General features: G+C 47.0%; 1 protein-coding gene across 1 annotated transcript in view; it reads left to right on the top strand.

Moving 5' to 3' along the window:
* Prkcb (protein kinase C beta) overlaps positions 1–14068 on the top strand; it is a 306315-nt gene that overhangs the window by 266554 nt on the left and 25693 nt on the right. Inside the window, 4 exon segments of the mRNA XM_047533405.1 lie at positions 3253–3391; positions 7318–7398; positions 7682–7789; positions 13238–13378. Coding sequence (XP_047389361.1) covers positions 3253–3391; positions 7318–7398; positions 7682–7789; positions 13238–13378 — 469 coding nt within the window.

Raw genomic sequence — 14068 nt, 5'->3', positions numbered from 1 at the left:
CATTTCAGGTGCTAAGAACACACCTACCACCCCAAAGCCCTTTCTCCCAACCTGTTCATACAACCCCCTTTCATCCTCCATTATCAGTATAGTTTTTAAAGGAATATTCATCAATGTTCTAAGCCAGTTGGCATCTGAATCACATCTCTGTAAGAACAGAGTCTGTTTGCTACTATAAAGGTTGAGAGAGCCAGCTACTTCTACAACCTCCCTGCAGCCCGGGTATATTCCTGACATGGACTGAGACATCTGTCACACCCAAGATCTCGGTTCAGAAACTGGTGACCAAGGAACTAAGACCATGGACTTGAGAGTGGCTGCAGCAATCAGGTAGAGCTGGTTTCCAGAGCCAAGGGGAGAAGTGGTCCTTGGCAGTGTTAGGATTTCCAAGGACAGAGGCAGCACTCATGTCCGGCAGTAGCCTCAGTCATGTCCAGGGGTCCTCAGTGGACCATCTGTGCATCACAATCAGACGTTGTCTCTGACCGTGCAGCCTCCCAGTCTGGTTCTCCAGCCTCCTCAGAGATTTTACAAGCTCCCCAATAGCCTTTTAATAGTTTATTTTATGAGTTAAAATCATCAGCATTGGTTTTGTTGCTCACCAACAAGAAACTTGATGGAGACAGGGTTCTTAAAATTGATAATCAAATGAAAACTGTAAAAAAAAAAATTTACATGACCAAAGATGTAGAGCTTTATAATTTCATAGATATTGCCTTCATGGTGGTCAAGCTTTTGAAAATGTTTCGAAACACTCCCTCCTTCGTTAGATCTCGAGTTCATTGGATGGTTCTTAAGAACTGTCCTTCCCCTCTCTGAGGATAGTGGCTGGATATGTTGGGGTGTGTGGGTGTCCACCAAAGATCCTGCCTGTCAAATTGAGTGTCTGATTTATTGACCACTTTTTCTGGAAATATGTGTTGATTCTGCCCTTTATGGATTTCTGAAAATGAAAAAAATTGCCCCAGTCACCTTTCGAAATGGGGATTTAGTACCTAGAACCAAAGAATACAGTATAATATCAAAGGTGTCTGAACTGGGTGTCCTCCAGCCCCGAGACCTGTGGCTTTTGGCACCTGAAACTCCTTTGCTCTATTAAATGAAGATGTTCTCACATCTCTGGTTGACTCAGCTGCTTGTTTCTGGGCATGTCATCACACCAAGAGAAGGTCATGTGTGATTTATTACTGAAATCACATGGGGAGTGAGTATTTTGAGGTAAATCAAGTTGCTGCCGAGTTCAGCATTTCTGAGTTCCATCCTGGTGTCCGGAGACCACCATGGCTTGCACATAAGCATGCACCCTAGACCTGGGTGGTACCATGGACAGCACCCAGCCTAGCAGAATAGAAACGCTGCTCTGGGTGAACGCTGGGTGAAGTGGACCCCCCTTTGGATGAAGAGGCCTCAGTGACACAGAGAGAAAAGGCCAACATGCGTCCTTGTAGTTGGAAGTGATCATGACAACTCAATTCAAACTTAAGTTACGAGAGGTATTGATTGGCTAGGGTCATTGAAAAGTCCAGGGACGGACCTGGAAGGATGCAGGGGTCCAAAGGATGTTATGCAGCTTCCTTTAAAGCTCTGCTTTATCTTCACTAGCTTTGCTCTCTGCATATGGTGGACCCTGCAGCTTCTAGACCCACCTTCCAGACCCTGAGCAATCCAGTGTAAAAAGAGCTCCTCTCTTCTCTAACAGGACCTGCAAAAGTGCTAGGGTTTTTGTGGTTCCAGATTGGGTCCCATTCCTGAATCAGTCGCTGTGACTAGCAGGATGGGATATTTCCACTGGCCAGGACAGGCCCGCGTGACCACTCCTGGGGTTAGGAGTTGAGGTCGGCACCACCCACATGGCTCGGCTTGAGAATCAAGAAAAAAGTGGTTGTTCAGAGGAGGGCGGTCTCATCACGAGAGACTCGAACAGGCACGAACCACAGACGTCCACGACCTCCCCGAGATGATCTGGTGGAGGCTCTGAGCTGGGCTCTTGCCTCCCGGGGAACTGACTTCTCCGTCGCTGTGAGGCCTGGACAGTCGGACCCGTAGATCATCTCTGTTCACTGCTGCTTTTGTTGACATCAGAGTCAGAACTAAGGGGGAAAGAGTGCTGATACGGGAGCGATCTCATATGCTAGAGATATGCAGGGGTTCCCCCAAATATCAGGTTCCCCTCATTAACACAGATGCACACGACAGGAGAGTGGGCACGTATCTTTTCATTAAAGCTCAGATGTCCCTGCCTAAGAGAGGTCCTTCCTGACAGCCTGTTTAAAGTGACCCCCCCATTGCCCTTTCTCTCTCTCTCTCTCTCTCTTTTTCATACCAGGGTTTGAACCCAGGGACACTTAACCACTGAGCCACATCCCCAGCCCTTTTTTTATATTTTATTAGAGGCAGGGTCTCACTGAGTCACTCAGGACCTCACTAAGTTGCTGAGGCTAGCTTTGAATTCGCGATCCTCCGGCCTCAGCCTCCCAAGTCGCTGAGATTACAGGTGTGCGCCACCACATCCCGATCCCCCATTACCCATCTCTTGTCCTCTTTTTCTTCATATCATTCATCAGAATCTATAATAGTCATGGTGATATATTTGAATACTTGTCCATTACATTTTTTCCTATGTTAGAATTTAATCAGAATAAGAGAAGACTTCTTTATTGTGTCCACAGCTAACACACTCAGCTCCAAGAACAGGGCCTGTGGTGTAGCAAGCGTGCAGAAGGTATTTTTTTTTTTATTGAAAGAATCCATGGAAACTCCTGGGTCCCATCCTAGGAATTAGCCTGGGGGATCCTGAAGCATTTGGAATTTAAATAAGTTTCTCTCAAATCAGTCGTTTTCCTCCGTGATCTTCAGAGATATTGAAAGATCACAATTTTATGGAAATGATATCTTCCTATAAAATGTAAGGGGTCCATAAGTGGCAAAGGTCCACTCTTGGAATTCTGTGGATACAGAAGCCCCGGGGGTGCAGTGCCCTGCGATGAGCTTCCTGCCGATCTCTGTTGTTAGAGCTGCTGCCTCTTTGTGTCCTACTGAGGCTGTTGACACAGCTGGCTCTGTAGGAGAAGAAAAGCACAGGGTTTGTGAGCCCCCCGCTTTTTATCTGTCTATCAGATTGTGAGCCGCCGGAGGGCAAGGGCTGGTTTGCAGTCGCCTCTGTACCCTCTAACACCTAGCACTGAGCGGCTGTCGGTTGACTTGAAATGCACAGCGTTTAACCAAATCCCCCGCTTCTTACCTCTGCTGCAGTGACCTGAAACTTGACAATGTGATGCTGGATTCCGAGGGGCACATCAAGATTGCTGACTTTGGCATGTGTAAGGAAAACATCTGGGACGGGGTGACCACCAAGACATTCTGTGGGACTCCAGACTACATCGCCCCTGAGGTGAGAGCTGACGGGAGTCCTCGGGGACACAGAGCTGGTGACGACGTCCCCCCCCTCCCGCCTGACCCCTCGATGGCCGTGTGAGGGCTGGGAAGGGTCGAGGGTGGTACCTGGCAAGTAAACCCCAGGCTTGTCCTTAGCCTGACTCTAAATCGTTCCTCTGAGATCTCACATGCAAATTAACTCAGCACACGTCCCGATGCTCAGGCCCAAAATACATCAAGGTTTAGGAGAAAATTTAAATAAAACGAAAAAGAACCATCCAACACCCATCAGTAGGCTTCTTTGTCAAGCTGCTATGGCTCATGGCCATATGATACCTCCTAATTATGACATTGAAGTGTTTGTTGAGACAGCGAGAGACACAGAGCGAACAGATTCCCTGGCTGACATATGACACAGAGCTGTGTACTGTGTGCTAGGCAGTTGTCACAAACCCCGGGAGACTCCAGGTTTTTCTTTCCCTGATAGAGATATAAACGCAAGGGTGAAGATTTATTTGCAATGCTGCCCTCCTCCTCCCAAAGGAAGTGGTCAGTGAATGGATTTTCCCAGCGTGACAAGGCACAATAATTTGTGCCAGGCGGTTCCTTTCCCTTTTTCTCTGAATTGGTGCTTAGAAAAGTGGCATGCTATAATCTGTTGAGGATTTTTTTTTTTTTATTTTTAGAAAAGGAAGTGAGGACGTGGCACAGTCTCAGAAGCAGACATTGTAGAAACCCTCTTCCTGACTGCCAGACACTTGATATCTAACGGTGGTGATAGGCGTCTCCACGTAATTAAACAAATCGACGTATAATTTTAAACCTGCATGCTCCAGTGCCAAAACAGTGCCTTTTATAAGAAGCTAATCTGCAAACACCACACACATGCGTCAGCACACGTGCCCACATGTACACGGATATGCAGCAGCACACACACACACACACACACACCAAGGGAGATAGAGGTGGGTTCGGAGTCCTTCCTTCCTCCCGTGGTTAATAGTAAACCATAGGAGATAATGACTATCAATAAAGGAATGATTAGCTGAACTACACCCCATTCGTGTTAGGAAATCCAGTACAGCCCTAGGAAGATCAGACCACACCTGAGTATACCCAAGGACATCGGCATGTGCTAACAGGAAAGTGTCCCTCCACAGGGTAAGGGCAGTCTGCTGTGATTTATTCATAGTATAAAATACTACTAGGCATTGATTCAAAAGAGTGAGATATATATGTAGATACAGGAATATCTTAAAAACAGACTCTTAAAAAAATCGAGCTAGAGAATGATGAATCCAATACAATGCCATTTACAGACAATAACAGCAAGACACAGGGCCCATCTGAATCTTTTCTATGAGAACACAGACATGCGGGTGAAGGCATGGAGCATCTGGAGGATTACAGATTGGATTTATAACAGCCATGACCTTAGAGAATAAGTCAACGGGAAAGAGAAATTCTGATCTGCCTCTGTACTGTTTACGTTTTCCACAAGGCAAACTATATTCATGTATTACTTGAGGAACACCAAGATAATCTTTTTAAAAATTAATTCTTTATTAGGGCCTAGTAGAGCTGTACCTATATGGCATCCTTTCATCTATTAACGTTTTCTTATTAATCAGGATATCCAACACAACCTAGGACGCAGTTCCTGGATATGAGCTTGGTGGGTTCTGGGACCCAACACTGGCCACACTCTATATTAGTGGGGTGGGGGGACGCACTTAAAGATGTAGGCTGCTCAAGTCTCGCCCCTGGAGCCTCTGAATTAGAACCTCTGCGGGGTGGGGTGCAGGATCTGTGGTTTTTAATAGCTCCGGGTGGGGCAGGACCCGTGGACACAGAAACCCCAGCAGCACTGGTATTGGAGTGGCCTGTCCACCCCCAGAGGGGACCAGAGCTGTCAGGTCAGGCGTTGCTATTACTAACTACACCACCTCTGGCCACTTCTCTCACCATTCCAGGCTGTTTTCCTTTGTAAAAGGATTAACTTGTTGGTCGTCATGAGGATCAAATAAGACATGAAGTACTTTAAAAGTGTGAAAACACTTTTGATGAGAAATGTTCTCTGGGCCTTTGTGTCCTGCACTTATAGCTCCTCAGACTGCCTCTCTCGTTTATTTATCTCTGTTTATTTATTTATTTATTTATTTATTTATTTATTTATTTATTTTTTGCTGTGCTGGGGATTGAACCCAGGGCCTTGTGCTTGCAAGGCAAGCACCTTCTTATTTATTTTTAATTGACCAATAAAAGTTACATCCATCCCTCCTGTACCATATGGTTTGAGATATGGATACATTGTGGAAGGGCTCAACTGGGTAAATTAACATATGCTTGGCCTCACGCACTTACTTTTTTTTTTTTTTTTTTTGTAGTAAGAACACTTAAAAATGACACTTCTTGGAAATTCCAAGAATACAATTCATCATTATGAACTATGGCCACTGCTTGGTACAAGAGATCTCTAGAACTTATTTCTCTTATTTTAACTGAAATTTTGTGTCTGTTGACCGACATCTCTGCATTTCTGGTTTTGGAGTGGAAACTGAGATGGGAGATGGAGCTGCAGAATGATATTTGCTTTATAGTCAAGTTTGCTCTGGTGCTTTTACTGACTAAAATGAACGATAACTGGATTAGAGAACATTCTAGTAAAAGCTAATACTGTGAGGGCATCATATGTGGGAGGCACCTGGTAGCTTATTCATCCCCACAAAAGCATAAAGGTCATGGAAATTCCACGTTATAGAAGAGGAAACTGAGGCTGAAGAAGTAACTTCCGCCAGGGTTCTGCATCTGGCAAACAGCAATCAGGATTCAAAGTTAGACTGTCTGACCCACCAACCTCAACCCTTGACCTTTGATCTATCACCTCTTGACCCCTTTGACCCAGCTGTTTTTCCACCCTTACATACTGAAAGATTAACAGTTACACAGCAGTTCTGGTTTCACCTTCAAAACCCTTACAGCTGCATATGCCATGTGGTTCACTCATTCCACTTCTAGAAATTATTGTACGGAAATAAAAGAAGACATGTCCAAATATCTAATTATGAGAATACCCACTATAGCCTCAGAAGAAACTTAAAAAATTTGAAATCAATAAGGCAGATTTTGGTATATCTGTTCACCTAAATGCTATGTAGGGATAAAAACCAGTTATGTTAATGTACAAATAGTAGCAAAGTGAATAGCTTACTTTATTAAAGGTCCACTCACTAAAGTGTTTCTGCTTATGTAAAACACAATGCATTTGGAAGGAGATGGACCATGTTAGTCATCATTTTTCTCTTGGCATTGAATGAAGGGTGATTTTCATTCTATTCTTTAAGCTTATCTATATATTCTAAATAAGTAGAAACACGTTATTACTTTTAAGACTTTTTTTTGTTTCAATTGTGGTTTTGAAACCACACGGCATAAAATTTACCATCTTCAGTATCTGAGGGTACAGTTCAGCGGTGTTAAGTGTATTCACATTGTTGTGTAAGTGATTTTATTTGTACAGTAAGAAATAAAAATAGCCTTTCCTCTTTAAAATGCCATACACACCGCTTTGAAATGAAAAATGAAAAATAAAAACAGCATCCTCAGTGCTCAAAAAGGCAACGTGACGTGCGCAGATGTTCACCCGGTTGCAGGTGCCTCTGCGAGACATTGTCTGTCGTTCCCCGGGTAGCTCAGGTCAGAAGATAGCTCAGGTGGGAACTGGCCTTCCCCTCTGCTCTCTTTGAGACCCCGACTTGCATCTGGGACTCTGGGACTGTGACAGGTACTCTAATCTTTCACAATAAGCAGGTGACATGCCAAAGACCTTCCCCTGACTGCACACCCCAGCGAAGGTCCACTCTGAGGGTGAAGGAAGCGTGAATTCCCTTTCCAGCCAGGTGAACCGCAAGCCTTCCTGATAGAATGCTTCCTGTTTTCCAGATAATTGCTTATCAGCCCTACGGGAAGTCTGTGGATTGGTGGGCATTCGGCGTCCTGCTGTATGAGATGTTGGCTGGGCAGGTAATTGAATTTTAAGTGATCTGTGAGAGATGGTCTCCTCTGCTCCCAGCCACATGGCTTCTTTCAAGGAGAGTGACTGCTTGGTGACAGCTCATCAACCTGAACCTCTGTTGCCTGCCCGGTCTTGGGGTTATCCAAGTTGGTTGGACACTTCTTCTCATCTTCCTGAAAGTCCTGGGGCGTGGCCTGCCCCTGGGCCCAGGGAGGGGGACCTGCTGGTTAGGAGAAGCTGGGGGGAGAGTGCAGGCAGGGACCCCTTTCCACCCAGCCCTTTGTCCCACAGGCACCCTTCGAAGGGGAGGATGAGGATGAGCTCTTCCAGTCCATCATGGAACACAACGTGGCCTATCCAAAGTCCATGTCCAAGGAAGCCGTGGCCATCTGCAAAGGGGTGAGTAAGGCCCTGCAGGCTTGTGGCCAGCACATCACATAGCAGGATGCAGGATGTGCCCTACTTGAGGGGACCAGAGACCCAGCCCTCTCCCTGTCTTCACTTGCCAGGGAGAGAGCCCAGGGGTGAGCTGCTACGTCCAGAGGAGAGAGAGCTTTTCTCCCGTTTGAACAGAAGCTCTGATGCTGAACGCGCTTAACTGTCCACCTCCCACCTGCAGGACTAGGACTGTGGGTTACTTCCCTCAGCTTCACCCTCTTTCAGCAGGAAGCAGCTTGGAGATGTCACCGCCCCTTTTTCCAAGACATGGGATGTAGAAATCGACAGTGGGGAAATGTAACAGTGTCCACTTTAGGACTTTGAATACAGCCCTGGCTGCTCGGCCAGTGTGACTTATTTTCAAAATAGACATGTCTCTCTTCCTCTCTCCCTGCTCCTCCCTCATCTCAGGGAAACAGGATGACCTTTCTTCCCCATCCTAGGCAGAGCTATTGTCCCTGAGTGCGCACCCACCACAGGAACGAAGTAACCCAGACTTTGGGGTTGGCACCAGAAGTCTCAGAAATGACTGTCTCCCACATTTACAAGTGAATCACAACTCCAACAGGGAACACATGGAATGGAGTCTTTGAGAGGCCTCTTTAAAAGCCCCCTGTTCCTGCTGATGGGCAGAATCACAGCCTGCGGGACAGGAGTCCCCTGTGTCTCTCCTTTGCTAGCAAAGCCATAAACCTTCTGTTTCCTTTTGCTCAAAAAACAAAACTCTGGAGAGGAGAGCCCACCACAGCATCTTGCTGCTGCCTGGTCTCTAGCCCCCAGCCCAGCACATGGAGGCTTAATGAGTGAGCGAGGTGGGAGGCACAGAGACCATGAAGAGCTGGGACCCAGGAGGAGGCCCAGCGAGGCGCACCTTGCCCTGCGCTGCTGCATGTGTGTTTGGTTAATTTAAGAGCGTGTCCCAAGGAGACATCAAGCAGTGTTGAATTTAAGGGATTCTGTAGATAAGCTGACCCAAATTCAGCGTCCCCAAATCCCCATTCTCCCTTGACTCCCAACACACACACACACACAAAGCCGAAAGAGCTTGCACAGCTAAACACCTGCTGCTTATGCAGATGGCACCTGTGACGAAGCACCGTGCAGGTTCACGGGTAAGGGTGGACATGCTCCTGGTGGTATGTGTGAGACTCTAGAGATCAGTGGGCCTCTCCTCGGCAGCCGTTGGCGACCTGAAGTGATTTTTCAGAACGAAAGGACTCAGCTTCCCCCGGAGATTAATTCTGTGCATTACAGTATTTTGCAAAATTCCCATGTGGCTTGAAAACCACTGCCTTTCAACATGCCCAAATGAAATAATTTTTCATCTCTGATGGGAGTGTAAAAGCGATGCTGTAAGACCCTCAGAAAACATGGCCCAAGGATGATGTCTTTATAAGGAGTTTGTCACATGCCTGTAATCCCAGCCACTGGGGAGGCCAAGGCAGGAGGATTGCGAGTTCAAGGCCAGCCTCAGCAACGGCGAGGTGCTAAGCAAGTCAGTGAGACCTTGTCTCTACATAAAATACGAAATCGTGCTGGGGATGTGGCTCAGTGGTCGTGTGTCCCTGAGTTCAACCGCCCCATCCCCCCTGCCCAAAGAAAGGGGTTTGTTCTCCCACCCGCAGGTGCCTCACAGTGGACTCCCACCTGTGTGTCTGAATGAAGCAAGCCTGTGTGCCTAGATCTTTGGGATGCCCTGTCCAGGCCTGCTCCTCCTGACCCCAGTCAGATGCCCTGTGAGCTGGGCATGGTGAGGGGCAGCTGGAACAATCGGGCAGATCTGCCTGAGGCTTGGCTCAGACTGTAATGGCTGGCCAGCCTCCCAGCTCAAGGGCACCTGCCCAGCACCTAAGCTCCCCCTCTGGTGAATCTCGGGAGCTTCGTGTTTCAGCTACGCAGGTTGAGATGCAAACAGTCCCAGGGAAACCACCTGTGAGTTAGTCTTTAAGTGGATTGGTTGCAAATATCTTCTTTGAAGGTGTGAAGCAGGAACAGGAAATGAGGAACGTAGTGGAGACGGTGGGTTTGTAAAGAACTTCTGCAAAGCCCATAGACATACAAGGTGGGGCTCAAGGCTGGTGGGACCTCTGTAGACTTCACTGGGGAAGTCGTGAAAAGAGCCATAGACTGAGCTTTCGGTTTGTTTAGTAATGCCCAGCATTTAAAATAAGGAGATTTCCCATAAACATCCAGCTTTCTAAAGCTTCTCTTAAAAAATCAGATCTCGTCCCATTGGCCCGTCGTCCCTGCAAAGCATCAGTCAGCTGGATCAGGTACCCCTGCTTCCTTTCTAATAGGACACGCCCTCTCCAATGTGCAAAAAACCCCTTTGGCCCGGTTCCATCAGGGTTCCAATCCAGGTCCAAGCATTATTAGCCTTAGGAGCGCAGGGAAGTTGTCTGACCTGATTTGTAGATTGAGGATAGTAACAGCGCTCCACGTAGCGTTCCGTGATGATCAAATGAGTTAATACCTATAAATCACCTAGACGAGAGTCTGGCACTCTGGTACATTCTTACTATGACTAATGCTGGCACCGCCACGCTACAAGCAGGCGCCGCTTGGCATTTGAGTTGGCCTCCCCTGCGAGAAGAATTTCACAATGTGGGGATTTGGGAGATCAAGAGACTTGCGGCAAATCCTTACCCTCCCACTACTCAGGTGCGTGGTCTTCAGCTAATTCTTCTGCATTTCCAGGTCTGTGTTTCTTTATTTCTAAAAACAGAATGAAATATGGAATGAAAATACTCACTGAACAGCGTTTCGGAGAGTGTTCAGTGCGGTAGCGTAACAGGAAGCTCCTTGCGTGGTATTGGCACAGAGTAGGTGCTCAGTGCATGCTCAAGGGCTTCCCCTTCCCAAACCTGCCCTCCCTGGACAGCTGGGGGTTCTAAGTGGGTCATGGAGGAGAGAGAATTTTCCAGGTCAGCTGCATTCAGCTTCAGCTCCAATTAGCACTTTCCCTGGTAGAACGGTTTTCTATTAACTCAGGACCCACAACCTTCAGGATTAACTGGGGTGACTTTCTTGCAGTTGGTTTGGGGACCTTTCGGAGTTGAGTGGACTGAGTCCAATGCCAGCTCTTTCTTCAAGGTTGATGCTCCGAAAAAGGGGTGATGCTCAAGCGAGCAGCCAACGCTTCCTCCTGAAAGGCGGGTCCCCGGGGATGTGTCTGGGAGGTGATCAGAGATGGGAACGGTGACTAAATCCAGCTGTCTACATGGCTTCAGGCACCTCAGAGCAGATGCGGGAACTGGCCAGAGACTCTGCATTAGTGCTGGATGTTTCTGTGAAGGCGTCTCTTCACTTGGCCTTGTCTGCTTATTCGGAAATGGAGCGAGGCCTTTGATGACAATCGCCTTCCCGGTTGAAGTGTGTTCTTTATAGGGCCATCTCATTACAGGCCCTACTTTCTACCATTAAAAAAAAAAAAAAATGAGCTGCACTGTGGTCAGGTGACCGTGCCACTTCCAACAAGCTTCAAACAGACAGAAGCCCAGGCTGGCTGCGTGTTAGGCTGGAAACAAGCAGAGGCTGAGCGCCCAGAGCCGCGAGAACTCTAGGCAGTTCCGTTCACACGACGACCCTGCTCCTTAGCTGTGTGACCTTAGGCAAAGGACTTTACTTCTCTGGAACCACTATCTCTATCGGAAAAAGGGGAGATAGTTGCTGAAGCCTCAGAGTGTTATTGTAAAGATTAAAGAGTAATAAATAATGGCTGGAAAGTCTTGAGCTCAGATACACCATGAGCTTAGGACCCAGAAACTGTTATTTCTATTATCATGCTACCAAAATCCTCTAACCCTTTCTTCCCATTTGAATTCTGTACAACACTCCATTTGCCTGTCCTCCATCAACCTTCCCTAACTAAGTCAGACCACAAATATCCCTGGGGAAAATACATGCAAAGCACACACTTTTTTTTTTTTTTCCTTTAGTACTGTGGATTGAATCTCCAGGTGCTGAACCACTGAACCACAGCCCTAGCCCTATTTATTTTTTATTTTGAAACAGGGTCTCACTGAGTTGCTTAGGACCTCACTAAGTTGCTGAGGCTGGCCTTGAACTTACAATCCTCCTGCCTCAGCCTCCCCAACCCCTGGGATCACAGGCGTGCACCATGGCAACTGGCTCTCCCATTGTTCTAAAGGCCCCAGTTTTGGAGCTAGGCGGAGGGGGGATCCAATCTCTGTGAATTCTCATAGCTGGATGTCAATTGCCTGGTCAATCAAATGGGACAATAGCGTACCCACATCATGGTGTTATTGTGACAATCAGGTAAGGTCACGCCTATCAATGCAAGAAGTAGCTTGCGACAAAAAATGTCAATTACTTTCCCTCCTGGAAGATAAAGCAGATATGGAAAGTGTGTGCCTGTGCATGCATGCACGTGCATCTCGTGAGTAGCATGGGCTCAGGAGCATAGGTGTGAGTTTCTGGTTCATTCCTTTCCCATGATTAGCCAGTCCTGGGCAAAATATCTGGGGTCAACTCAACTCTGGGAAGTTTCTTAGGCTCCTGTGTTCCAATTGCTTTGGTTTCCTGTCTCGGTGCCTCTTGTCAGGATTTTCTTTCTTTTTTAAATCACCAACCTGTCCATCTTTCCTCTCTGTGCATTTGCTGAAGTCTTGAGATCAAGAGATATTTTCATGCCGCTTTGGGTTCATTTATAAGAGGAAGCCTGTCTGGTTTCCTCTCAGAGCATCTATTCATCTTGTTATTTAGCACTGGCTCAGAGACCCAAAGATGGAGAGTTTTGATAATTAAGTAATTTAAACAGAACACCAAAGAAACCTCAGCGGAGTTTTAGTATAATGTGTGATCCAGGAAAATGAGCTGGGCTAGGTTTTGACTATTTAATGAGCTTTCTGAAAGTAATTACTTGAAACTTGGGTGCATGGGACTAATATATTTTTTTTCCTGTTTTGTCATTTCCACAATTTCTTTACTGAGAAATGCAAATAGTTTCTGAACAAATGGGTCCTTTGCCTTGGTCAAATGTCAGTGATCTTATGGTGGGAGGAAGGAGGCTTGAAGATATTGAAACTGTTCTCATTAGATGCACCGGTGATTGCACAAAACTCATTCTTGAACCAGAGTGGATCCCAGGACGTTTCTAACTTCAAGTCCAAGGCCACCTTCGCACTTCAGTTGGATTAGCCATGAGGGGTGTCGCTGTGGGGTGAGCAGCATCAGGCGCTGTGTTGGGCTCCTAGGAAGACCTGGCTAGGAAATTCTTGCTGGAGTGAAAAGTAATAAATGAAGGAATGAATAAATGAATACATAAATAAATAAAAATCCATCGAGAGTCTTCATGGTGCTTTCTTTCCCAGGTCACTGGAATAATAATTCCTGAGCATCTCACCTTTCCTTCTCTGATGTTCATTTCATGTTTTCTTTCTCTTGAAGCTAATGACCAAACACCCAGGCAAACGTCTGGGTTGTGGCCCGGAAGGGGAACGTGACATCAAGGAGCACGCGTTTTTCCGGTATATTGATTGGGAGAAACTTGAACGCAAGGAGATTCAACCTCCCTATAAACCCAAAGCTGTAAGTAGACTGCTCTGTGTGGCCGGGGCGGGGTTCCGGGTGCTCTTTCTCCTGCCCGCGTTGAGGGGTGGATGCCAAGGCGTCTACTTGGTGCACCAAGTCCCTGGGTACAGACATGGACAGTGCCTCACAGCGCCTGGATTCTGTACACACAGCAGGGAACACCATTGCTATTGAGTTTCATTTGTATCGAGTCCCTTATTTTAACTGTCTCAGTCGACAACTTTTAGGGAATGGCTCTTTGATGAGCAGAGTTCAGATCCATTTTCGGACTAGGACAAAGAATCTAATGCTTCCCTCCTTCTCTCTGGGTCAACGGTGCCCCTCTACCTTCATGCTGACATTGAAAAGGTGGCGTTGTTTATCTCAACAGTATTTACCTCTCCTTCTACGTCTGTGTCAGTCCATGAGAGCTTTCGCCAGGCAGCCCCTAGGTGAGGTGAGGCAGAGGGAAGCAGAGACCCCGCGGGCTGGTGGCGGAGACATAGCTACAGACTCCCTCTTCTAATGCAAAAGTGAAAATGTCACATTCCGCCATGGCTGTGCCCCACCCCCCGCCGGGGGAAGGGTTTCCCTCCCCAGGACCCAGCAGGAAGTACTCACCAGCATCAGGGAGGATGAGTTTGCACCTGAATTAATCAAAACTGCAATTCTGCTGGGAGGATATTTCTTTGTTAAATGAAGTAGAGT

Source organism: Sciurus carolinensis, chromosome 18, assembly GCF_902686445.1.
Source record: "Sciurus carolinensis chromosome 18, mSciCar1.2, whole genome shotgun sequence".
NCBI lineage: Eukaryota > Metazoa > Chordata > Mammalia > Rodentia > Sciuridae > Sciurus > Sciurus carolinensis.
This window is presented reverse-complemented; position numbering and strand designations above follow the sequence as displayed.